Below are 25,593 nucleotides of genomic sequence, written 5' to 3'. Positions count from 1 at the left end.
ATTTATTACTACAAAATGTTGACGTTGACAGGGCACTAATTTTGACACCCCTAATTTGAATGTTTTTGAGTATAATTGATAACCATTTCCCAATATAGTGCATTTCCAAGGATAATAAAAACAAAAAAAAGTATCCCTTGTCTTTCCTCTTGTGTTAATACCAGAGCTGAATAAATCGCATATCACAAAGCGAGTCTTGAATAGAAAGTATACGCAATAAAGCATGTGGCTACAATGCATTGTGACTGAGGCGACTGTCGTGGAAGCGGACGGCGCACACAGAAGAGACGCTGGCTGGACATTCCTGCCTTGTAACTGTAGTCCATCACCTGGCCTGCGCTGACTATAATTGGGGGTCTCCTGGGAAGAGGGTACAGTGGCAACGACAAGCGTGTATATGGACTGACGGAGGTGGGGGCGGGGGGCAACAAGGGGCTGTTGGGGGGGCTATGACTATGTTAGTTATTCCCCTCTGTGGGCCCCTGTGGGTTATTAATAACCCTCTTTTGGCTGACATTGTCTGCAGGATTAAAATGAGGGACTCTGCGTAAGCGTGCGTTTCTTTGTGGCATGAACTTTGACATCCCACTTTGGTAGTATGAAAAGTTTATTGATGAGGAAACAATACATTCTGTATTAATATAGCAGTAGATTCATTATTATACACCGCGTCATACTGGGAAGGGGCTTCTAATATTCTGACGCAGTTTATTGAATTTTTCTGTTTACAACAAGTAAGCTTCGCCTTTCAGGTTATACATTGTACAAATGCAGTATCATGTTAACGTCAAAATGTTATAATAATCATTTGGCAACCTCGTAACAAACGTGAACGATAGAAAAGTGTGACAGCAGAAGAGAAAATACATTTGGAGAATAAAATGCGAGCGCTTTTTCAGTCAGAAGATTGTCAAACGGGTTTTGGAAGGAAAGGCTCGGGTTTTGGAAGGAAAGGCTGGAGTCGATTGCACTGAATGACAAATTGCGCAAGAATCGTGCAACACAACCAAAAACTCACACACACACACACTTCTGATTTGATGCCCTTTTAAATACATTATATGAAGTTATATCCATTAATATATATGTATAGTTTCGTTTCTTATTTACTTCTTTGCTTCCTGATGATTGGTGCAAAAATGCTGAAATTCACAGCGAAATCAGTACAGTGGTGCCTTGATTTCATCTTAAATCCTTCCTCATTGCCTCCATTTTTTTCAACAAGAAAAAGAGCACTTATTATTTGATGTGCCAAGCATACAGTAATAACATAATTCAATTGAACGTAACGAATTAAACAGCTCAAGAGCCGCACAATGAGGGCAACAAATCACGAGGCCCTCATTGTTCGGTCCCTTCGCCCGTGTGCGCTTTGGCCACCAGGGGCCAGTATAAAATATACACATGCACATGAAGAAGAAGACGGTCATAACTACTCAGTAAGCTGCTGTAATAGTCGTCGTTTTTTCCAGAGTATAAAGAATATAATATGTCTGATATATATTGTCTATTTTCATGTGTTGATGTATCTTTTGTGTTGAAATGCCTGCTGCTTAAAGGGTTTTAACGTCACAACATTGATTGTTAGTTTCATTAGCATGTCTGTCATTAGCATTAAGCTTGTGAGAATTGGCTTTTAAAATTTTTTTTGAAAATAGGTCACTTGTAAGTAGGTACCACTGTACTAAATACTTTAAAATTACCCTGTAGGTGTTATGTAAATGTGAAAAAAAACCACACAAATATTGTTGAACAGAAGCACATCCATGTTATTCCCTTTTTGTCCGGTAAGTAAATCATGCAAACGACACCTCACGCGCGTACACACAAGCCTTTAAGTCGGAAAGCAAAGCAGCTTCATAAATTAAGTAATTCATTCAAGATATATATACGCACATTGCGGCATAATGGCTTTTCTGTTGGAAGATGTGAGGGTCACTTAGCTTGTTAGCGGAAGATCAGATCTTCTCTGGAATTTCTTGGAAATCTGTGGTGGGGGGGGGGGGGGGGGGAGGGAATTAGCGACAATTTAACCAGTAGCAGAAGCAGTTGAGTTATAAGGAATTCCATTTTGGTAGCAACTAGTAATTGGACAAAATCAATCAGACTAGTTGGTCTTTGCAGGACCCCTAAAATGGCCGCTTCAAACCAAAATGGCTGACTTCCTGTAAATCTATTATCCCCCAAACTTGAACTTTAATGTGTGTGTGTGTTATCTCACCTCCTCTTCTTCTTCTTCTTCATCGTCATCATCAGACGTCATGTTGACCTCCTCGTCGCTGCCTCCCTCAGGAGAGTTTGTTTGGTGTGCCTCGTCGTCCCACTGGGAACTCGCACTCAAGCCTTCCCGTCCAGGCTGCACAAATATCAAATTGGTGGATGAATAATATATACATGCATATCATCCCTCCATTTTCTTAACCGCATAGTACTCAAAACACAACATTTATTTATTTATTTATTTTCAATTCACCTTATTAAATATTTGGTTAATTGACTTATTGTAAAAAAGTTTTTTAAATGAATCATTTTACAGATGCATTCATGCACCAATTACATTAATAAAAATAAAAATAAACAAAACAAAAATGAGAATTAATTTTATTTTATTATTCAAATAAACTTTTACGTACACACACATTTTACCTTCTAATAAACATTACTTTTAAATGATAAAATATACAAACAATAATTACAATTATTAAAATATTTTTCATACACTTTAAGAATTGTTTATTGTAGAGAACAGGCCAATTATAATTAAATATATTATATATTATTATATTAAATATATATATATATATAATTAAACTAAATAGAAATAATACAAAATAACATAACAAGAATGAAATATTTTATTATCAAATTAAGTTCATCATTTTGATTATTCTTTTATTAATTAGTCTATGAATTTAAACAATAAAAAATAAGAATTTATAATTATTTTATTGTTAATTTTATTAACTATTTTACGAACATTTTCAGCTTTGATTGAACGAAATTAATTAGAATTAAATTAATTTTGAATAATAGCATTTAAAAAACAAAATATTTTATGATTGAAATTCATTATTTTACATTTGAAACGTTTTTTTTTTTTTTAAACCTCAACCAAGATCTCAACTTTCAGTTTTAAAACATTCGCGCGGTGGTCTTACGTGCGAGCGCGTCTCCCCGTGCTCCTGCGAGGACGCCGCGTCGCCGCAGCCCTTCATGTGTCGAACCTGCTTCTCCAGCTTGGCGCGAGCCTTCTCGCTGTCCTTGAAGCGAGTCTCGGTGTTGCGCAGCCTCAGCAGCTCCTCCTGCAGCAGGCTGTGCTGCCTCTGCAGCAGGGCCAGCTCGCCGATGGTGGCGCCGGTGGCCGCCTCGCGGTTCTGCCGCCAGGAGACCGCCGACGCCGGTGACGTCGCGTCCTCCTGCTGCAGCAGCAGTTCCAGGATGGAGTCTTGCTTGATGACAGCAGCCTGTCGGGATAGTGCACTTTTTTTTTTTTTATCATGACAAAGCTGAAAATGTTGGTTTTCTTATGTCTGACATATATAATTAGTATTATCAAATTATGCCTAGTTGATAAAACACTAAAACGGACATATTTTCATTACACACACACACCATATATTGGGAAGAAAATTGTGGACTTGCACATGTCTGGTTCATCCATGGATGTGGTTTTCAGATGCCTGAAGAAAGACCTTTATATCTGTGGTTTAATATGAGGAAGTAGTAGCTATTATGAAAATACTTCCCTTATCATGTTTAAAAAATATATAGTTTCTCTTATTATGAAGATACGTTTGTTATGTATTAGACGGAAGTGGTTGATCTTATTGTGAAAATACTGGAGTAATCGTGTATTGAAAGGAAATGGTAGCTTTTAGTGTGAAGACACTTTTGCTATCAGGGATTAATAGATAGTGCTGACTTTTATTGTGAAAATCTTTTTATTACCCTTAATAAGGAGGGACTATCAGGTATGAAAACAATTTTAACATAATTCGTTGTGCAGAAGTAGTTGTCAGTTAGAAGGAAGTGATTGTGAAAAGATCTGTCATAGGAGGAGGAAGTAGTTACGAACATAACAACTCTTATTGTGAAAACACAATTGCTGCCATGAACTGCATCTGCAGGAGATGACGGCTATTTGTGAAAATGTAATCGTTTTATTGCATATGAGGAAGTGTTTCCTCTTATTGTGAAGAGAATGTGGAAGTGGTTGTTGGCGGATGCTCACCTGGAGTGCATGGAGGTAAACGCTGAGGTTCATCAGCCTCTGGCTGACTTCCTGTCCAACACGAAGACAAAAGAACATATTTAGTGTGTACCTCATATTGTTGTGCAAATGAGTACAATTATATTCATCTCAAGATCACTTTTGCTGCTGGCAACTCGTTAGCTCCATTGATGAGAAGTTCCTGATCACCTGCACAGAGGGAAAAAGCACTGCATCAAAAAAAATAAAAACACACTAAGAAATGATAATAATAAGCATAAATAAAATTCAATTACTGGCGTCCGTCATGTCCATGTGGTTATGATGGCAAATGAGCGGAAAGTCGACGCTGGAGCCCAGCAGGAGTTCGCTCAGTCGGTCCACTGCGGAGAAAAACTCAGCAATCACACTAGCGCCACCACTGGTGATGTAAGGTCATTTTTGTCCCCTCCTTCCTTTACCCTCGGCCGTGGCATCCATCAGGAACTTTTCCGCTCGCGGCGCTTGCGGAGTGTCCGCCCTGAACAGGTAGCGCGTGACGGGGGGCTCCAGGTCGTCCTGGCAACTGGTCACCTGGGCCAGCTCGCAGAACAGGGTCACCCTCTCCTGCAGGAGTTCCAGCATTTCCCGGTCTTTCTGGTGGAGGTCCCCTGCGACCGTGGAGCCTTATCAGCGAGCATGCTTTTTGATTGGTTGGCTTATTTAGGGTGAAACAGACCTTTGAGTCTCCTCAGATGGGCCTTGTGCTCCGTCTCTATGAGGGGGAACTCCTCGCGTGATGGACATCTGAGCGCAAACAATAAATACGAGTAAACAAACATCGTATGATTATTATTATTTATGCGTGGTCGTCTATATTCAGTCCGTCCCCCTACTTGCTGACGGTGCGCTGGATTTGCCGTATCCACGCATTCTTGTCCTCCCTGGAGGCGGCGTGCACCTCGTACATCTCCGGAGGCGAGCAGTCGCTGATGAGGAACATGCCTCGCTCTTGGTTGGCGATGTCTCTCACGATGAGGTTCTGCAGGGACAGCACGGGGGGCTTGTCCTGGAGACGGACAAATGTTATCGGGACACATTCGCGACGTATACTTATTAACCCTAAATATGGCTTTGGGTAGCTCACCAGACATGGAAAGATGTACCTCTGGTCTTTCTCCTGAAGAAACACCAGGATGTCCGTCATCAGTAAGACCGTCACATCTATACCAAAACAGATTTTTTATGAAAACATCTGAACTTTTCCCTTCTCTGCTATGGTTGCATTAGTTTTTCAGCAACCCCTCTATCCTATCTGGTCAGTCACACTCAAAACCTCCATTTCTCACCCATTCAAATCTGGTGTTCCTCAAGGCTCTGTTCTCGGCCCTCTCCTCTTTACGTCCACCCACTTTATCAACCCTCAGAAAATGTTGTACACAGATGAAACTGAGTTCTACGTTTAATGACAATTAAGAATATTGCTTAAAACAAGCCTGTATTGTTAATAAAGTTGACTGGAAAAAAGCGGTTTGACAAGGGAACAACTTGCACATTGAGATCTAACGACTCCAAAGCGCCTCCCTAGATCACCTCCCAAGAGAGCCAAAGGCCACAACAACACAGGCCAATGGTTGTCGAGGGTACGAATGATCCCCTCAAAGCTCACTCGCATCGGGTTCTAAGGGCAGACGCTTCATTTTGACGGCGCTATTAAGAGGGGTGAGAAGACAGTGAGACTTTGAAAAGACTTCCAACTCTGTGTGGATAAATATAGATCGAGTTAATGAGTGAGTGCCAGGGAAGCGCAAGTGTCTTGTTTTTAAAGCTGTAGCGTCAGCGTAACAATTGTAGCGGGGAAGAAATTGCATGTTGTAGAACGAGACAATTTGAATGCGATGTTGACTCGTCACTACAAAAGACGAATTGTGTTCTGACTATTGATTAACCGCTACTGACTCCAGCGCGAGATGGATTTCACTTGAGTCCAAAATATTTTTTGCACCTTTGAGTCGGGATCCCGGGGTTTTCCACAGCAGCGTTCCCTCGTAGACGAGCCTGCGACGGAGCAGCTCGGCGGGTCGGAAAAGTCCGCCGTCCCTCACCCGGGTCTCGGCCCGCTGGTCCAGCTTGGCTTGGATCTCCTGCATTCTCTGCGTCTTCTCAAGCTCCTCCATCTGCCAGGGCACAAAATAACTTAAGTCACAATGGAAAAACACTGAATGATTTTTTTTTTATTAGTTTTTTTTACGTGAGAATACCTGTTGATCTATTGAATTGAGAAGATCTCTGACCATGGATAGAGCCTGGGCTATGGAGGATGCTTCCTCCTCATCTTCTGTGAGACAATATAAATGCAACACTATCAAAATCATGGACGTCATGCGGTAAGTGGGCCAATAGTGTCATCAAAGTGCGGCAATTCACCGACGGTGTTGTCCAGAATACGCTGAATGAGGACGGGATATTTGGATATGCGCTGAGTCACCAACAAGATGCATTCCTGGATGCCATGGCAACGCAGCCAGGGTCCTCGACTAACACGCTGCATACATACACATCAGCAAACTTGCTATCCAATCACATTATCTTTAAAAAAAAAATAATAATAATCTTTTTTGCCTCTCAGTCTCACCCGAATGAAGCACTGAAAGCGCTTGTCTCTGGCCAGCAGCGACTTGTACAACTTGACCGCCTTCATGTGGCGACTGCAGAACTCCGCGTAGGTCTTCTGCATGTCGTCCGCACTCTGGCCCGAGAACTGGAAAAAAGGAACACGCATCAAGAAATTCAAAATAAGAATAATCAATTGTATTTATTTAACCAGGTGGTCCCATTGAGATTAAGTACCTCTTTTTAAGAGACAGGCAACAGCAAAAAACACAAAGTTACAGACATACAAAAATAGGCTTCCAGTGGGACCAGAATGCTAACCACAAACTGCACCAGTGGGCCTCCTGTTTATAATTCGTAATGCTTTATGCTTGTGGGGGCCAAGTTTTGGTCCCTATGGAGAAAATTGGGCCCCATTGGATGAGTCAAATGTCAGATTTGGGAACCACCAGTAGGTAAAAAAAAACAAAAAAACATACCGTTCATATGTTTTATTGTCTGAATGCAAACAAAACTGGAACATAAAGTTATAGTTGTTTTTATTTTGTTTTGACTTTTGGATTTTAGATTTAGTTAAATTATTTTTTTAGAGCGGGTTCGTTAGTTTTGTTTTTCGAAAATGCATTGCTTTTATTTGGTTCTTATACGTTTTAGTATTAGATTTTTTTAATTTTTAATATGGAACATTTGTTGAGTAAACTACATTTACCAAATGACGACAAAGATGAAAACAATGGACATTTTTGCTTTGATTATAATTACTTGTAGTAATCATTTATTTAAAAGCATTGTTTTTATTTTACTTCATTAGCGAATTTTTTTTTCAATTTTATTTTTAGTTATTTCGTGAACTATAATAACCTTGAACAGGACATATGAAAATCGACTTCCGGGGTTACCGGTTTTGGTCCTCATGGGAAAAACTGGATACAACGGATGAATCAAATGGCACCCACTAACTTGAGAAAAGACACACACACACGCACACACTCTGTATGCAAGCAAAATTTGAAAATATTTCCTATTTCTGTACCTTGCCAGGAGCCATTTTTGGTAACTTAAGCAGAATAGTGCACCCCACTATAACTGCGCATACAGTACTTGGTAAACGCGTACGGCGCTCACCTGTTCCAGCAGTATGTCGCCCAGGCGGCGTATGGTGAAGTTGTAGTCGGACTCGGGCTGCAGGCTGGCGTTGCGGCGCAGCAGCAGCTGCACCAGGAAGTGCGAGTGGATTGCGATCAGCTGATCCAGGCAGGGGAACAAGGCGTGCAGGGTGCTCGGGTCCAGCTGCAGCTCCTCCAGCAGGCCCTGGCGGAACACCCGCTCCATGATGCGCAGCGTGCGCATGTGGTGCACCTCCGTCTGGATCAACTCTGGGCGGAGACGTAAAATCGCATCTGGTTGCTTTGAGGTTCATTTACTCAATCGCAGATGGGCGGGGTGAGAAGTCTTCACCGTAAATGACATCCTGCCTCTTGATGACGTTTTTGCTGTGCGCGTGCAGGTAATCCGTGTCCACGGCCATGCTCCACGAGTCCGCCTTGAAGTCCTCCCCCTCCAGCTCCATCTCCTCCAGGATGGAAGTGTAGTAGTAGTCACCTTTAAATCATACCGTCAATTTGTAAAGGTGGAGGTTGAGAGGTGGTGCACACAGTGGACGTGGACCATGTGTACCGTCGTCGTTGAGGGACTCCACCGACATGGCCCTGTTCCGGAAGCTGAGGGAGTCCGTGGACTGGGACAGGATCCGGCGCAGGCCCAGAGGAGAGTCGTCGTTTAGGTTTCTGCGGCAGACAAATTTGGATACTTCGTTTTCCATCTTTTATCTCATTTGGTGTTCTTGAATTTGTCAAGCTTTTATTATTAAACGAGAAACTCGGAACTTAATATTCAAACTTTTATGTTATGTGGCACCATTTTTTTGTTCATCCAGAACAATGAATTTATTTAGTGCAGTTCAGTTGTATTGACTAAATTTGTGTTTAATATTTTAGAACCATTTGTTTACAAACATTTACTTTTATTTTTATTTACATTTTATGCAAAATACATTTTATATGAAGCATTATTTACGTTTTTATTTTATTATTTATATTTAAGTGCAGTGTAATGTTCAAACTGTGCATGATGTTGCAGTGGCTTACATAATAAATATAGTCATTACTTTTTAGAAATAAAGCCTCATTTTGATTGAACACTGGAACCTCATACATTGCAGTATGCTAATGTTGGTCCTTTTGGTGGCTCTTGGGAGTGACAAGTCGTTTATGAGATTGTAATTGGTGTGAAAAGTTTGACAACTACTGATTTATTGCATGAATTACACCATTTATTTTCCTAAAATGTATTAATTTAAATGTTTATTTTTTTTTGCCATTATTTTGATTACAATCATTAAGTTACTTAATATATAGTAGCAAAAAAATATTGATAACATTGAAATATTACACATACATGAAGCATGTTTTTAATTAATTAGTTGGTTAATTATACGTAATTATATATATTGTTTTGAATGAGAATTACTATTTTATTATTAAAAATCACTTACTTACTTACTTAAATAATTTACAAACACATTTTTAAATGAAAAAAAAAACGTGATTTTTTTTTCACTTTTTGTTTTTTGGGGGGGAACAAAAAAACAAAAAAACAAATGTGGCTACCAACTTGCTCACCCTGCAATGTTGTTTGTGGAGACACTTTTAGACAGCGTGAGGCCGGAACGTCCTCGACGGGATCCGAGGAGGGAATGCCGGAGGCTCTCGGAAGGGTAGATGGCCGACGTTGGACGCTCGCGCATTACCGGATCTGCACAGGGATGATGACACAAAATGTACTTTTAAAATTTACAGCAATTCACTCGCTAGGCTTAAGAATGTCATAAATGTTGTACTTCTTGTGCGCAGTGCGACATTCTGCAAGGATGAGTTATTGCGCATTAGCGCCGTCTTCTGCTGCTGTGGACGACAAACATGGAAATCTCAATTAGAACTGTCAAAGAGAACCATAGTTTCAAGATAAAAGTACAAATGACAAATTGGCCTCATTTACCCGCTGTTTGACTTTGGCGCAATTGGGCAAAGCGTCTCTGCAGCGGTTGTGGATGGTCACATTGCATGCTGGGGGAACAAATATGGTCCAGTTAGCCCCGCCCAGCACGTACTTGCCCTGGCCATGACTTACTGGGACAGCAGAGCGCCTCCTTGGCCGTGATGCTTTTGTTGCACGCCGAGCACAGCGTGGTCCCCGACACTGTGAGGGAGGTGAAGAGGTGACCGTTGTTGTAACGGGCCTCCCTCTCCCGGGCCGCCTTCTCTCGCTCCCTCATGCGCTCTCGCTCTTTATTCTGGGGAGATGAGGGAAAAAAAACAGGATTCATCAAGTGGGATTACGTAAACGGAAACGCATCATGACAAATACAGTATTCACGTCTGCACAGTTAAAATGGTGGTTAAAAGTCTTGTTTATTCTCCAGGGAGTTTCCTGTGATTATGCATGCGTTTTTATGTGTTTCCTCAGTTTGGATGGGGGAGGGGAGTAGTGGGTGGTTTGACCTCATGATGGTCACACTGTAAAAGCAGAAGTCATAGTGAGCAGCCTGCAAGCACATTTTGACAACACTTAGAAGGGACAGTTACAAAAATGAAAGCACATAAGGTACGTAACATCAATTGACCTGTGTTGCTACTTTTTTGTTAGATTTAATGTAAAACGTGCCTTGGCTCCATAAAAGTTAGGAATCACTGGTAGCAAGATACCTGCTTCTGATTGGATGAATTCCTTGGCTGGGCGTTTACCCAAAATGGCTGCTTCAAACCAAAATGGCCGACTGGCTGTTCAATTTCAGGCATGCGCCTGATTACAATAGACGTGTCCATCCAATCTTGTGTCCAATTGGTGAAACTGGTGTCGGAGGGCGACAAAGTTCTGAGATGTGTTTGAAATTTGAAAAAAGTAGGATTTAATAAATTTGTGTGCGCGTAGGTTTTATGAAAAGCGACATTAGCATTCTTAATGGGAGGTTAGCTGCTGTGGAATGACGAATGAAAAAAATAAAATGTAAACATGTATTTTCCATCCTCACACCTGCCAACCAACACATTTTTGCAACCTTTTTGCGGCCCTGGAGATTTTCACACAGAGCAGCGATACCACACGCGCGCACAGCCATTTCTATGGCAACAACTATCCAGCAAGAGCGGGCACACTGAACAAGCAAACACACACACACACCTACACCCACAAACCCGAGCACACTCGGTGCAGTATGACTCGATAGGCATGATGGGCGCAGGCCTGCGTGAGCGGGCCCCTGCATGCGCGTGTCACAACCAGGAAACCGCAGTGGCACCCAAGAAGAAGGGGAAGTAACACACATACAAAAAAAAAACACTATATATATATATAAAATAAAAATAAAATATATATACATATAAAAACGTGACTTTTTTTTTTTTTTTTACAGTGTGGTCATGATAACTTACCCTCAGGTTGATCTCCTTCATCCTCTCCTGCCGCAGTTTGGACAGGCTGGCGACTCGGGACATGTTGGATCACCTCCCCCAAAAAATGAAATAAAAAATTAATTAAATATCCAAAGTTCAAATTCTTGCTCAATCCACATCTACCGATTTTTTTTTTTTTAAATAGTTAAATATTCCTTTTGCGCTGGCCAACTGCGATGTGCCTCTGCTTCCAGTGAAGTGTCTGTTCCTGTGAGAAATCTGACTTGAATCATCATCACCACCGCCCCCACACTCTCACGCACACACATGCACGCACACGCGCCCGGACTGAGTGCGCTCCGCTATCTCAATGCCTCATGGACTATTATTTGCTCCTTCCTACATCCCAGTGTATTTTCAGAGAATAATCATTTTAGCCAATCTTATCACAGCCGCGCGCACACGTACAGTTTACATGCATGTTACCAAGTGCGAACCACATCGACACAAGCGCCATCTCCAAGTTGCCCCTAACTCCTACACAGGGTTAGCAAGAAAGTTATTTATACAGAAAAATAAAACAGGGCCTGCGCGGGAAGCTGGTAGCGGCGTTTCCTATAATCAATACTATTATTAGTTTAATGAACACTTGAGCTGGTGTATATGTTACACTGTGGCGTAGGACGAACATTGCACACGACACAAAATAAAATAAGCAGCGAGCATTAAACAGTTTGTGCATCACAAATTTAATGCTGCAATCCAATTCATGGTGCTGCTCCTTCTGAGGCGCCCACCAGGAGGCAGTATTATACATTCACATTGTCACTGAGTATTTTGACTTTTTCAATGTACGTGTTCAAAGATCCATTGCTTAGAAGGTACAAAAAAATGCTATGCTATGCTAATTGTTAGCATGTCAATAGCATTTTAAAGGGATTCTTGACTCATTGGATCCATTTTCAGCAGTAAAAAGTTAATATTTTGTCCAGAATTTATTTAATACCTTAATTATTTTTCTTGTATATTTAATAACTTTAAAATCTATTTTTTTCCACTTGCTGTCGAGTGAAGATGACATCACCTGTGCTGAGGAAGTAGGTAACGACCAATCATGGCTCATCTGTTTTCTGGGTTTGGTCAGCAAACCAGAAAGCTGTTATTTTATGTTATTCATTGTACATAAACAAAATAAAGTTACCAAATTAATTCTGGCCAAAATATTAACTTTTTGCTGCTGAAAATGGCTCAATGAGTCAAGAATCCCTTTAACATTGCTAGCATTAAGCTAGCAGGGAATAGAAAAATTATTGGGAGCAAAAACAAAACCTTCCATTGTATTTTTTTAAAATTTATTCTAATTTATGATTCACCATAAAATGTTTGAAAATTCAGCCCGCAAAGTCAGTTTCACATCGTATTTTGAAATTTCCAGCGCTCACTTATTCCTCCCAAGTTTTTTTTAAACATTCAGTTCCATCTAGTGGCCAAAGTCAGCATTAAAACAAAAAAAGTTCCATCAACATTACTTTCAATTGTTTAATATTCTTCACATTTTCATACAAATACTGTACGGCATGCTTCTTCCTTAGAAACACATTCCGGGTGGCTAATGTAATGTTTGCTGCATCTTTATGACTTTTTCATCGCAGGTTACAACGTGTATAATAAACTTGATGAGCACCAACCTGTACGATGCTTAGCAAACTGATCAAATGGAGAGAAAAGATTGTTATGAGAGTAAACACAACTCTCGAACTACACTATATTCATGGATGCAAGCTCAATTTGAGTACAAAAAAAAAATGCTTATTGGTTTTACACGGGCACACTTCAAACCTTTATGCCGTTTATAGCTCGAAGAAATCTAGAAAACGATCAGCGCAAGTTTTTCGTGCATCATTTCACCAATAAAAAGGCCTACTTACTCATAAAAATGGGAATTCCACAAGAACAAAAACAATTAGCAAATAAATAAATCAGTAAAAAGTGTACCTTTACTGTGCTCGTATCAACGCTGTACAGTGTACACACGGCCTCCTGTCTGTTTCAAAAACAAATTGAGTTGTTAACACGATTGCTTTCGCATGTAAATAGACTTTCCCTGAAAGAGTTGATCAGAATATAATCAAAGTGTCATTAAGGTGAAAGGGGGCGGAGCCGGCACCTTTATGGCTCCTCCCTTTGGCCGTGGTGCGGAGCGTGGACCGCAGAGGCAGGTTTGGCCGTGCGCTTTTTTGTTTTCTTGGCTTTCGTCTTGGAGGGATGCACGTGGGGGGTATCGCTAGGCGGTGGGCCGGCATTCCCATGCGTTTCGCACTTTGAGGACGCGTCCAACGTGGGGTCGGGATTCGCCGCCGGGCCCTTGCCTGACTGCGACTTCCCCTGCGGACCCGCCGGGGTGGACAGCAGTGGTGTGCGAGCGGTAGACTGCAGCGGGCCTTTTGATTCGTGTTTGGGCTGTGGACACATCACAAAGACGTCAAGGAGATTAGGAAAAACAAATAGTTGTGTAATATGTTCTAAGTATGGAGGACCAGAACTGCTAAAATTTAAAATAGATAAATGAATAAATAAATGAGTAAAAGTGAAAATAAAAACTAATATAAAAATATTAATTTTTAATTCTATTAATATATTTATTTTTGTATTATTATTTTTACAGTATTTTTATTTTTATTTGTTTATGTGTATATATATATATATATATATATATATATATATATATATATATATATATATATATATATATATATATACACACACACACACACATACATGCATACACATTTTTCTTGTTTTTATTTCCATTTATATATTTTTGTATTTAATTTTTTAATTATATTTTTATATCCATTTTTATTTTCACTTTTATTTTGTCAGTTTCGGTCGTCCATACTAAGCACCCACTCACTAATGTAAATGTTATTCATCTCATGGAACGGCCATTTTGCAATTTGCTGTCGAATTGAAAATTACATCACAGTAGCTAAGGGGTCAGCTTGCTATTGTCACATGACCAAACCCAGAAAACAGGTGAGCCGTGATTGGTTACAGCCCTTGTCATGTGCCATCAAAAGAATGAATTTGCATATCGGCTGCATAAAAATGGGCAACAATCACTCGTCCGTGTATTTTGCATATTGCACATAAACAGCTCCATTAAATCGTACACTTTTGATCTCATTCCGGCATGTAAGTGTGTCAAGGAAGTGGCCAAAATCACAAAATGGCTTCCCAAAAGTAAACCCGCCTACCACATTGATTCCTCTTTTGGCGGCCGTGACGGGAAGTTCAAAGTCCGTGCGGACGTGAGCGGGTCTGTCCGCGGGGAGGAGGCCTCGTCTGTCGATCAAACTGTGGAGAAGATTGATTAAGCAGGCATGTTCCCGTGATTAACGGCCGACGAAATGAGTCTTACCTGGGCGGCATGGGTCCGCAGAGTACAGAGCAACAGTTGATGAAGATGTTTCTGTGACTGTAAGGGTTGGTGACATCTTCTGCGCCGCTCTTCCCTGACCAAGTACCTTTAATCTACATATGGAAAAAAAAAACATCCTTTACCTCTTTTATTAACACTGAAGTCATTTTGTGCCAATCTCGTCTTTATTTTTCAAGTCGTTTTGGCTGTGTGGGATGAAAAACGAAACAGAATTGTCATCAATTGACTAAAACTACACACAAAAACAACACATTCGTTCTGATTGAAAATGTTGCTTTTTTTGGTCTCTTATTTACCTTCAAAACTAATGCGCTCCTTTATAAGTTTTAAATTTTCTATTTGTCCACTAGGTAGTGTCACTTCTCCCCAATTATGTGCATGCAGCATACTCATACGACTAAAATAAGTTAATGTGTATTGATGTTGGACAATGGCGTGTATATAAAAATCCCCCAACATATAATTCGCACAGTATTTCAGGCTTAAGTAACTTTTAAGTAACTAAAAACTGAGGACTTATGTTTACAGACCGATCTTTAATGGGTTAAACACACACAAATCACATTTTATACATATACTTGAGGTTGAAGTACTTTTAAACATAAATTAATAAATAATAAATAAAATACAAAATGTAATTGGTCTTTTGAGTAAAAAACTTGTGGTTATGTTAAATAAAAAATATGAAAATTTCTTAATATTTAAGAAATTAATTTTGCAGCAGTTTTCAGGAAGGCAAACAATTTTGCAAAGTTGAAAAAAAGATGAATAGATTGCATTGAATGCAACAGCGCAATAACGTTACTCACGTCTTCATTTGTGGTGAGGTTGGCTGCAACGAGGTACGTGTGGAAGCCTGAGAGGCCCAAAATGCACCAAACTGAGAAGAAACAAATTACCAGCTCCACGACGGTGCAAAGTCGAGTCAAGGAGGCAAAATGTATGATAGGAGCGATGACGAGTCATTGTGTTGCTGAGTGCAGCTTTTTACGCTAATTAGCAAACTGCCAGGCTTCCCATTCTGTCTCCTTTTTTTGGTCATTGTTATTTTTCTCAGACAGGTTGCAACTGTGAAGACATATCCCTTGTGTGTTTTTATATATTTTTGGATTCAGATGACTGACGTAAAGGATATCTGCCAGGACTCTCTTGGAGGGCATCAATAAGGCTTTTCCCATTCTGAGATCCTGAATGGAAAAGACGTAAATGGTAAACAGAACTTCCAATCCTTGCCCGTGTCATAAATACTTTGATTTTGCTTACTCATTATCAGATGTGTAACCACAAAACCACCGATGAACGCCGTCAGAAAAGACAGAGACACGATGAAGGCGTAGAAGAAACGGTAGTTGCGCTTGCCCACGCAGTTGCCCACCCAGGGGCAGTGATGGTCGAATCGCTCTGAAGGACAAACGATATTACAGATACCCATTTTTAACAAACCATGTTTACACAAATGTATCTAACCTAGCTAATTTCAACTGTTATCGTCTAAAAAAATTGTCCATCTTGAGGGTAGATAATGCCGCAGAGTGAATAAAAGCTCACCCACGCAGTTGTCGCACAAGCCGCAGTGGGAGGTGCGCGGAGGCCGGAACATCTTGCAGGTGAAGCAGTACTTGAGCTTGACCACCTGCTGGTTGATGAGCACCTCCTTGGTGCGCGGTGGAGATCGGCAGCTGGTGCTCCCAGTGTTGTCTGGAATAAATTCAACAGTGTTAGCCCGTCAACGGCGTTTTGCATCGCTTGTTAGCATTAAGCTAAACTGACGGCTGCCGTCGGCGCCATCTGCAGCATTTCAGAAATGTTCTGCCAAAAACAAAGGAAAACGTACGTTCCTTCCAAAAATCTATTTGAAGGTGAGTTTGTGAGTATCTGTGTACCGATCTGCTTCTCGATATCGGTCGCCTCGTCCTTCGTCGCTCGAGGCAGGATGCCGGGGTCGGAAAAGGTGGTTTGAAGCAGCGTGACCAACACGAACACAAAGAGGACTCCTCCAATGACGGGTATGCAGCTCGACAGGTGTTTGGCCAGGAAAGGACAGCTGCAAAACAAGAGAAACTGCCTTGTTTGCTATGTAACGTTTATGATGTGCAATATAAAAGTGTCAAATAGGCATGAACTCACTCGAATATGAAGAATAATCCACTGGTGACAAGGATGAGGCCTAAGGTTAAGGGCACCATACCGCTTTGGCGGGCCGTTATGACGCGTCCATCGCAGAAGAAGCGGTTCTTCCCAGGTAAGACTTCCCATCTCCTCCTCTGTCTCCTCGGAGGCTGGCTGCTGCGCTCCTCCTCGTGGTTTTGGTTCTGGTTCTGAGGTTGGGGTCGGGGGTAGTGACCTGACGAGGCGTGGGTGGAAGTCCCGGAAGGGTCGATTTGCTGGTAGTCGCCTTTATTCATGGCAGGACTTATTCTGCCACTCTTTAGCACGACTTTGCCGAACGGACCAGTGACGTCATCACGTTTGGGATCAATAGTCACGCACACACGATCGAGGCACTATGAATAGCCAGCTAAACGACAGAAGACGAAAACGCCATCCCCAGATTTACATTTGTTATTTTCCATAGGGGACTGATAGTTCTTACGTGTCCCCTTTTCCTCACATGCCAAATTGGCGTCCATTGAAAGGGTTACCCACCGAGCATCCTTAGCTTTGTAGACATTAGTGGCACACGTGCCAAATCAAACTAAAAAATAGCACATTATCATTTAAGCTCCCAAAAAAAGCGCTAACGAGGTAGAAAGACATCTCTCACCGAACTCTTTTGCTTTCGTCGTGGATGATTAAAATTGCTTTAATGTTCACTCGTCAGTGCGTGCTGCCTTCAGAAGAAACAATTTCCGTCTTTTCAATTTCGAAATGAAAGCTTTTTCCATTTCAGATTCCATTGAAGTGCCCCCATTGTGAAATAATTACAAAATTATACAACAACATTATATACAATATTATTATTTTTAGGTATACTTATCGCCAAGAATGTGGAATAACGAAAAATCCCCTACTACAATACCTTTTCCGGCTTGATGTCTTATGCATCAAGTTAGCAGTAATGATCAGAACATTTTACCGATAGTAACACCAAAATAAAAGCAATACACCGAAACCAAATGTGTGTTTGTTTGTGTGCCTCTTTTAATGCAAATTAAGTTTAACCGTTTACAGATGATATCCGTCATTGCCGCAGCGTTATTACACAATGGAAAGACTCACCTCGAGTCTTAACCGTATTTTTACTTTGAACGCCATGACCAGAAGTTCTACCCCGTTACCTGTTTGTACCTCCCACTTTGACCCTCAGGTGCACTGTCGAACTATCGACAAATTTACTTCCCAAAAGATGACCGCAACAAAGTTTCCAGTCTCGATATGTATTCATAAGAAATGTTAAATGAAAGGGGGAAGAGTGCAGCGAGCGTTTACGAGTTGCTACGTGGACGAACCGTGAATTGTAAGTCGTGTTTACTGAGATACTCGTCAGTCCTCTAATGGAGGAAAAAGATTGACGTCGCCCCTGTGAAAGTGACATTTATTTTCATACGCAGACGGGAATGTGGCTTACTCTATATGTCGAAGTTTTTCCTCACTTACTACAAATATACTACATTCTTACGAATATGTGTATTCGCTCGTCTTTAGTTGCTATAACTCGTGGGACGAAAACAATCGACCCGTTCCGTTTACGTTAAGTGTGTGGACGATTGATTAGTCATGTCTTCAAAAACAACATGACGTCATCTATGTCGGTTTTATCAATATTTTCCATCCAAAACGAAAACAAGTGTTTAAATTATAAAGAAGGAAACCATTCATTGGTTTTTGATGTTCCCCATTGAGGAAATGTAGTGAAAAAGGGACAAAATTAGCAACAAGTGATAAAAATAAATTCGTAAAAGTAAGAAGTGTTTGCTTGTAAAAACATTAGCACTCACCCATAAAGCGAGTACCTTGGCAGGGATTTACAACTCTAAAAGAGAAAAAAATATTTTTTAAAAACCCCCAAAAACTTTTGCCCATTAAAGTTTTTGGATTGTTGTTTTGTTGTTTATGAGGATATTTACAGTAAATTTAACGTAATTTGATTGCATTGTTATTTTGGGCTTCACCAATGACATGCTCACGTGGTTTGAACCACTTCTGTATTTGACTTATACCAATATAAAAAGCTATCATGTTGGAATTATTTTCTTCAAATAAAATTAAGACAATTGAAAGGATTTGGTGCTCACACTTTTTTTCCTCTTCCTGTTAATAAATTGCCACGGTGCCGTCGGATTAGGACTCATTATCAGGTCGTGGACTTTTGTGGTTTGTAATGTATCCTCAACGATGAACAGGGGTTTACAATAAAGGCAATAAAAAGCTATTTTCCTTTAACTAATTTCTCTGCATTTGTGTCCAGATCCTGAAGCCCGTAAGCCATGTCTGTAGGCAGTGCAGGCAGCGTGAGAGAAAGCTCCAAGCCTGTCAGCTACAAGCGAGGCCCGAGCCAAACTAGCAGCCGGGGGTCTTGGTCCTACGAGGAGCGCTGCGTGGACCCCGCCCACCCAGATCTGGAATCCCCTCCGAAAGACTCCAACGGGAAGGAGCGCGACACCTTCCTCCCTGCGTCGGCCGAGCCCCCCCATGCCACCCAAACCTGCAATCCCTGCGCTTCCCCGAGGGCTTGCAGAACGTTAATGTGCAGCTTCCTGACGTGCGGCCTGTACAGAGTGTGCCTGCGAGCCCCGTGTCTGGCACCCAAAGAGAGCGTCCAGGAGGAGCCGGAAAAACTGAGCCTTCGTGCTGAGAATCCGGCAGACCGCCAAGAGGAGGATGAAGACGACGGCGACTGGCTGGGGGTCGTCCGCATCGCCGGAGTCCAAGTGGACAGCCCGAGGGATTACATCGACCATGACTCGCCCGTGACGTACGTACCTCAAACGCAGCCCTGCCACCCTTCCCTGGATGAGGTCATACGGCTGGACGACTGGGAGGACGGCGAGGAGAACGTGGACTCGCTGATCACCAAGAAGCTGCTGGAGCTCTACACCGAGTACCAGATCGACGAGTTGGCCCGCTGCACCACGGACTCTGTGTTCCTGCGCAGGAGCAAGGACATCAACCAGCTCATCAACTTGCTGGCCGAGGAGCACCAGATGGACGAGCAGGAGGCCGAGTGTCGGCTGGTGCGCGGCATCATCCGCATCAGCACCCGCCGGAGCAAGAAGAAGAAGCGGCCGACGGCCCCGCGCCCGGAGAGGACGTTGACGGACAGCGGCAACGAGACCATGAGGGAGAGCAGCTCGTTTGCGTTCAGCAACAACAGTAAGTTGCACTCGTACAAGTTGAATTGGTTCTGTGGCCAGTGTTCCAGAACAACAACAAAACTTGTGCTGTCTACGCACTTACGTTGCTGTTTTGATGAGCAACAGAGTTGACATTGATTCAGCAGCTGAGGTGACAAATCAATACACTTGAACTAAATCAATGAATGACTTTCCTACCAAACAAGTGGAAGATTGTTTTCTCTGCCCCCCCCCTTCCCTCCCCTCCCTTCATAGATGACTACAAATCCAATCCAAATATCCAAATATCGGAATTGACCTCCTCTGACAAGTGCGCCCGCGACATGTGGAGGAACAACGGAGGTTAGAATTTTGTGTTCATTTGTTGAAATTGACTTTTAAAGGTGACATATTGTGAAAAATTTACTTTATAATTGTGTTGTACACAAATACTTCCTGGAGTGTCATCAAGTGTGAAATTATACATCCATTTCAATCTTTTATTATATCCATATTCCTGAAAATGTGCCAACGCTCATTTCCATTATTCTTCCACCCATAACTAAACTATAATGTCAAGGCTAAATACAGTTGGCACAGATTAGCATTAGCTAACAGTGTAAACAAGTTTTGTGTTACACTAATATGAATGAATATTTTTTTAGGGGTGTCAAAAATTAGTGTGTTAATTTTGAGTTAATTTAAAGTTCTTTTAAAGCCACAATTTTTTTTTGGGATGTGTGATTAATGACCACCTCTTACTTGGAAAGCCTGTACTGTGGGAATTGCAGTCAACGCAGCAAAAAAAATTGGGCAGTGATAAATATAATAATAATGCATATATTTGTGGAAACTGGGGTCAAGTTGCATTTTACAATTTAAAAAAATGTGCAGAATTTCCCAAGTTACTTCATGTTAAAGATTAGATAGCTCCTAATATGAAAAGAAACTTGCACTGAGCTGTCACTCTTACAAATGCAATTATGCCATCTAGTGGCAGAAATATGACCTTAACACAAATCAATATCACACTTTTTTACAGTACAGTACATCTTTTTAATTCTAACTCAATTTTATGATTTATTATGAAGTTACTATATCAATGACTAAAAGATGCATAATTCTATTAGTTTAATACTTTTATGTTTATAACAAGAGTATGAAACATAGAAAAAATATTATTATTATTAATGTACAATTAGAACATTTGCGATTAATCGTGAGTTAACTATTGAAGTAATGCGATTAATTACAATTTAAAATTGTAATCGCCTGACGCGCCTAATATTTTTATTCAGGCAAGAGGCCACTGGACCCACCACATGCACAGATCCACTACACTAATTACAAGAGTAACTTAATGAATGAAGTGCTGCCTTCACCGGTGAAATTGGTGTCTTTATTGTTATAGCACAGTGTAGAACGAAATCTCTTTTTGAAGCCACTGGCCTCGTTGCAACATCTGGCCGTCATGGTAATCACGGGAAGACGGCAAGCACTACTTCCCCTTCGGCGACATCCGTAAACCCAGTGTTTTGTTTCCGCAGGTCGCGCGTCCAACTCAACGTCAACAAGCTACTCGCCCTCTCACGCGGAAACCAACTCGTCAGGTGTCCCGCTGATTCGCACGCCTGTCAGAACATGAATCCGTTCAAACGCTGCAGAGGGTCCTCGACTTACGTCGGACTTCTGTTGCTACGACGACGCAGTCCAAACTTGTGCCCAAATCGGAAGGTGCAGTAGTCCAAGTCACAATTACAGTCGATATGATAACAATTTTAGGTTGCAAAATATAAAACAATCAGATTACAGTGGTACCTGGTGGTATATTCTCATGCCGCTACATAAATAGCTCATTGCTGCTTGTGACCTTTGAACACTGCATTGTCATTTATCGAAACTCCCAGTAGCTGTTCCTCTCTTTCAAGAGCTCATAATTGTGTGTGGATGACAAGTGAACTCAGGGCTCACTGTTTAATATTTACTGTGCGTTTTTTTTTGTGTATCTGATTTATTATTGTAATTAAAGAACCGCGCCGCCAGCAGCTCACAATGATTTGACATCCTCCATTTTGTCCGCCTATTATCTTTTCTCCATCTACATTAATTTATGTCCCCTTGTGTCTGCTGCTTTCATGTAGCATACGTGTCGCAATGAAGGGAGTTGTCTGCTTCATGACAAGTTGAAATGAAGCAAGCTTTTCAATGTGGTTTTGCGGCCCTGTGATTTAACATGTAGATATGCATATGCAATGTTGTAGTAGAAGTTGTTACTGTTAGATTCTCACGAAACGTTGTGTGCTTTCTTAGCTGGTGCTTATTTTGGACTCGTGCGCCTTGGCTATTGCTTCTGATTTTATTATTTTAATGATGTGTATATATATGCGGATCACACTAAATGTTTGATAAATGATGTTTGTTTTAAATGTCATAATTAAGTGGTTTAGAAAATAAATCCAGTGAGGTTCAGCATTTTGTTTCTTTTTCTATATTTGTATTAAGCAGTTGTATTATTGTTAAAAACAAAACCCAACTATTAAACCTATGATATAAGGCTACAAGTATTTTTTTTTCTTATCGGATATAACAATGTCAACGTGGTTATTGGTGTTTGAATATGGTTTTTATCTTTTTTAAATTAAAACGTCAAACTGCCTGCATAAAAAAAAACAAAAAACTCTTTACGTTCGAAAATAAAAGTCCACTTTGATTTCTCTACAAAAAGCCACTCGGTCAGACGTCACTTCCGGCCGAAACCAAACGCCTGATTCTATTGGTTGTCTCAACTTTCACCTAAAATCCCTCGCTCCGATTGGGTTCCTATGTCAGAGGCGGAGCTTGTTTCCAGGAAGTGAGTGTAGCGCAACACAAGTACGGCCTGCCTTGTTTGCCACTTGTTCGTAATTGAAGCATTCAACTTTGCGTTTTGCACATTGATCCATATTAAATAATTTGAATAATAATGGGCGACGACGAAGAAAGGTTTGACGGGATGCTGATGGCTATGGCGCAGCAGCAAGAAGGCGGAGTACACGAGGTACTGAAGTAGACGCACAGAGATTCTAGCTAACGGTGAAGCTGCTAACGTGGTTAGGCCGGAAGCTAGGCGGCGCACACCGCCTTGAAATTAACATTTTATGTTAAAACCCTTGTCATGTACAATGCGATTTATAAAAAAAAATGCGAGTAAAATTGATAAGGAAAATTAATTCAATGTGCCTAAGAAAAATATAGGAAATTCTACCAAAAGCCAATTTTGTCAGCCATTTTGCTTATTCCAGTGAAAACAAATGTGTCACCTACTGAGTTTTAGAAATTTCAGGCAGGGAAAAAAATAATACATAACATCAAGTCCTTGTTCTAATAATGTGCTATTCTGTCTCCAGTTAGTAAATACATTCTTCAGTTTCTTGCGGCGCAAGACAGATTTTTTCATTGGCGGTGATTCAGGTGCCGCAGAAAAGGTGAGAAACGGTTCACAATGGCTTTCTGACGTGTTGTTAATCACATCTTCATCTTATAACTTCTTTTGCGTTCCTAGCTTGTCAAGGACACTTTCGACCAACACTGCAAGATGGCAAAGGAGGCTCACAAGGAAAAGCAGCAGAAGCAGGAGAAGGAAAAGAAGGAGAAAGCCAAACGGGCCGCCCAGTTAGCCGAGGAGGAAGAGCGCAAGAAGAAGAGCCAGGACGTGCCGAGGATTCAGGAACTTACTGACGAGGAAGCGGAGAAACTCCAGACGGAACTCGATAAGGTACCGGGGTTCTTCCTGTCCTCTTTGTCACGTGACGTTCTCCGTTGATCATCTTCGTCAACATGCTTGTGTCTTCCAGAAGAGCGAAGAGACAAAGGAAACTGAAAAGGTAGAGAAGCCTGTGGACAAAGGAGACAAAGATAAGGGGGTGAGGATATGAACGTGCCATTACAGTATATACACGTCTACATACAGTTTCTAAAGATTGCTCATGAATAATAAATAAGATGGTAATGAGCTCCGTTATTTGAAGTTCAACCAAAATGTGACACTATTGGATTATGCTGACTTGTTTTAAATGCACAGTCTGACTCAGAGGAAGAGGACGAGAAGGACAAAGACAAACTGAAGCCAAACGCAGGAAACGGCGCCGACATGCCCGGCTACAAGTGGACTCAGACGCTGTCCGAATTGGACGTGAGTATCTCGAGCTAAAAGCGCCGTGTCAAGATGCCCAAATGTGGTATGTCGGTCTGAGCGTGTTTTCTACCGCCCGCAGCTGACGGTGCCGTTCGACGTGAAGTTCCGCATCAAGGGCCGAGACGTGGTGGTGGACATCCAGCGGCGCTCCATCAAGGTGGGCCTGAAAGGACACCCGCCCATTGTGGAGGGGAATTTCTTCAATGAGGTGAAGGTGGAGGAAAGCTCCTGGCTGTTAGATGACGGCAAGGTGGTGGTCGTACATTTGGAGAAAGTAAGACCGCGCTTGTGCTCTTTTTTTTTTTTGATTGAACTTAAAACAACAGCTGACTGAGTGTGTTGAATTACAGATTAACAAAATGGAGTGGTGGAGCAAGGTCGTTGACACGGATCCGGAAATAAACACCAAAAAGATTTGCCCAGAGAATTCAAAGGTGACACCATTTTGAAAAATGTATTTCGGTCAAATCGGGCATTCTCCTGATTATTAATAGTCATCGGATAAATTGTTCATATTTTTTAGATACTTTTCCCATAAAGTTTATTTTACAATAATCAGTCGTTGTGTTCCCAAGTTAAGTCGCAATTTTATATATTTAAAAAAAAATTAACCTAAATTTTAGGATTATAAAGTTATAATATCACTTGAAAAAAATTGGCATATTAAAACAAAAAAAATCCTAATTTGCCTATGGAGCAGTTGTCAGACCTGGACGGCGAAACGCGCGGCATGGTGGAGAAGATGATGTACGACCAGCGGCAGAAGTCCATGGGCCTGCCCACGTCCGAAGAGCAGAAGAAGCAAGACATCCTTAAGAAGTATGCTTGCACTTCACCACACCGCCTGAAGGAGGCGACACTAACCGCTCTGCCTTGCAGGTTCATGGAGCAGCATCCCGAGATGGACTTCTCCAAAGCCAAATTCAGCTGAGCGCTTGCCGTGCGCGCGTGTGTGTGTATGCGTGTGTGTCCACCATGATGCCCGGGGCTGTGCCTCAATTCGTTTTGTTTTCATTCACGTCCAGGTATCAAGTAGTAACTCTCATCTCTGTTTGCATGGTGTTGAATGTTTTTTTTTTTAATAAATCAAAGTGTTGAAGTCAATTATCTGGTTTGGCATTGAGTTATAATCAGCACATGAGGACACCGTTTGCTCCAAAACTTCAGGGGAATCAAGAAATCTTATAAAAAAGCAATATCTGAAAATGCTCTTAAAACGCCACAAATTTTTTTTTGCCTCAACTGTGAATACATTTTTAATTTAAAAACATGTCAAACTAAATGTAAATACAAATGACATTAAAACATTTTTTAAATTTTAAATCCCTTTTTGCGCAGCGTCGAAGTTGCCGCCCTTCCCTAATATATCGCATACAAACAAGAGCACGCTTTCCTCCGTTCTCATGTGAACGCCACCATTGACACGCGGTTCCCAACCCGCCGTGTTTCTC

At 41.3% G+C, this 25,593-nt stretch overlaps 4 protein-coding genes across 6 annotated transcripts; 2 read left to right on the top strand and 2 right to left on the bottom strand.

Annotated features, from left to right (window-relative positions):
* Positions 1 to 589: 589 nt before the first annotated feature.
* Positions 590 to 11,441, bottom strand: arhgef2a (Rho guanine nucleotide exchange factor (GEF) 2a). Its single transcript, XM_086062576.1, has 22 exons — positions 11,293 to 11,441; positions 9,992 to 10,154; positions 9,860 to 9,927; positions 9,702 to 9,765; positions 9,484 to 9,616; positions 8,480 to 8,589; positions 8,261 to 8,404; positions 7,928 to 8,178; positions 6,825 to 6,950; positions 6,617 to 6,734; positions 6,451 to 6,527; positions 6,195 to 6,366; positions 5,337 to 5,413; positions 5,086 to 5,258; positions 4,929 to 4,996; positions 4,672 to 4,860; positions 4,507 to 4,593; positions 4,371 to 4,420; positions 4,232 to 4,282; positions 3,159 to 3,464; positions 2,222 to 2,356; positions 590 to 1,987 (listed from the first exon to the last, which is right to left on the bottom strand). Exons 1-22 carry the CDS (start codon positions 11,353 to 11,355, stop codon positions 1,940 to 1,942), a joined length of 2,673 nt encoding a protein of 890 aa, XP_085918702.1. The 5' UTR covers positions 11,356 to 11,441; the 3' UTR covers positions 590 to 1,939.
* zdhhc18b (zDHHC palmitoyltransferase 18b) lies at positions 11,293 to 19,776 on the bottom strand. Of its 2 annotated transcripts, XM_086062578.1 has the most exons (11): positions 16,823 to 19,776; positions 16,579 to 16,739; positions 16,244 to 16,393; positions 15,959 to 16,096; positions 15,831 to 15,882; positions 15,505 to 15,607; positions 14,675 to 14,787; positions 14,511 to 14,610; positions 13,421 to 13,713; positions 13,249 to 13,297; positions 11,293 to 11,365 (listed from the first exon to the last, which is right to left on the bottom strand). In XM_086062578.1, exons 1-9 carry the CDS (start codon positions 17,098 to 17,100, stop codon positions 13,423 to 13,425), a joined length of 1,386 nt encoding a protein of 461 aa, XP_085918704.1. In that variant the 5' UTR covers positions 17,101 to 19,776; the 3' UTR covers positions 11,293 to 11,365; positions 13,249 to 13,297; positions 13,421 to 13,422. The 2 variants fall into 2 exon arrangements, with proteins under 2 accessions (XP_085918704.1, XP_085918703.1); XM_086062577.1 differs by having other exon boundaries at positions 13,249 to 13,713.
* On the top strand, positions 17,974 to 22,540 carry kdf1b (keratinocyte differentiation factor 1b). The gene is made up of 4 exons (XM_086062580.1): positions 17,974 to 18,152; positions 19,104 to 20,008; positions 20,245 to 20,331; positions 21,516 to 22,540. The coding sequence occupies exons 2-4, from the start codon at positions 19,123 to 19,125 to the stop codon at positions 21,611 to 21,613; spliced, it is 1,071 nt and encodes a 356-aa protein (XP_085918706.1). The 5' UTR covers positions 17,974 to 18,152; positions 19,104 to 19,122; the 3' UTR covers positions 21,614 to 22,540.
* Positions 22,541 to 22,795: 255 nt separating this feature from the next.
* Positions 22,796 to 25,246, top strand: nudc (nudC nuclear distribution protein). Of its 2 annotated transcripts, none has more exons than XM_086062582.1 (9): positions 22,796 to 23,005; positions 23,355 to 23,432; positions 23,510 to 23,722; positions 23,805 to 23,870; positions 24,029 to 24,139; positions 24,222 to 24,416; positions 24,493 to 24,576; positions 24,843 to 24,961; positions 25,022 to 25,246. In XM_086062582.1, the coding sequence occupies exons 1-9, from the start codon at positions 22,931 to 22,933 to the stop codon at positions 25,071 to 25,073; spliced, it is 993 nt and encodes a 330-aa protein (XP_085918708.1). In that variant the 5' UTR covers positions 22,796 to 22,930; the 3' UTR covers positions 25,074 to 25,246. The 2 variants fall into 2 exon arrangements, with proteins under 2 accessions (XP_085918708.1, XP_085918707.1); XM_086062581.1 differs by having other exon boundaries at positions 22,798 to 23,005; positions 23,802 to 23,870.
* The last annotated feature ends 347 nt before the right edge of the window (positions 25,247 to 25,593 follow it).

The sequence above is a fragment of the Leptonotus elevatus genome, chromosome 19 (assembly GCF_054856555.1).
Source record: "Leptonotus elevatus isolate MCC_2025b chromosome 19, RoL_Lele_1.0, whole genome shotgun sequence".
NCBI classification, from domain to species: domain Eukaryota; kingdom Metazoa; phylum Chordata; class Actinopteri; order Syngnathiformes; family Syngnathidae; genus Leptonotus; species Leptonotus elevatus.
Note: the sequence above shows the minus strand (reverse complement) of the source record. Positions and strands in the feature narration are given on the sequence as shown.

Bases quoted from the DNA above. Each gene is read 5' to 3' on its own strand.
- kdf1b (XM_086062580.1), top strand. From the start codon at position 19,123: ATGTCTGTAGGCAGTGCAGGCAGCGTGAGAGAAAGCTCCAAGCCTGTC. The intron at 20,009-20,244 runs GTAAGTTGCACT...CTCCCTTCATAG, and splicing joins GTTTGCGTTCAGCAACAACA to ATGACTACAAATCCAATCCA. The intron at 20,332-21,515 runs GTTAGAATTTTG...TTGTTTCCGCAG, and splicing joins CATGTGGAGGAACAACGGAG to GTCGCGCGTCCAACTCAACG.
- zdhhc18b (XM_086062577.1), bottom strand. From the start codon at position 17,100: ATGAATAAAGGCGACTACCAGCAAATCGACCCTTCCGGGACTTCCACC. The intron at 16,097-16,243 runs GTGAGCTTTTAT...TTTGTCCTTCAG, and splicing joins CTTGTGCGACAACTGCGTGG to AGCGATTCGACCATCACTGC. The intron at 15,608-15,830 runs ATATCCTTTACG...TCGACTTTGCAC, and splicing joins CTCCAAGAGAGTCCTGGCAG to CGTCGTGGAGCTGGTAATTT.
- nudc (XM_086062581.1), top strand. From the start codon at position 22,931: ATGGGCGACGACGAAGAAAGGTTTGACGGGATGCTGATGGCTATGGCG. The intron at 23,723-23,801 runs GTACCGGGGTTC...TGTGTCTTCCAG, and splicing joins TCCAGACGGAACTCGATAAG to AAGAGCGAAGAGACAAAGGA. The intron at 24,577-24,842 runs GTGACACCATTT...CCTATGGAGCAG, and splicing joins TTTGCCCAGAGAATTCAAAG to TTGTCAGACCTGGACGGCGA.
- arhgef2a (XM_086062576.1), bottom strand. From the start codon at position 11,355: ATGTCCCGAGTCGCCAGCCTGTCCAAACTGCGGCAGGAGAGGATGAAG. The intron at 8,405-8,479 runs GTACACATGGTC...TATGATTTAAAG, and splicing joins GGAGTCCCTCAACGACGACG to GTGACTACTACTACACTTCC. The intron at 1,988-2,221 runs GTGAGATAACAC...CCCCCACCACAG, and splicing joins AAGAAGAAGAAGAAGAGGAG to ATTTCCAAGAAATTCCAGAG.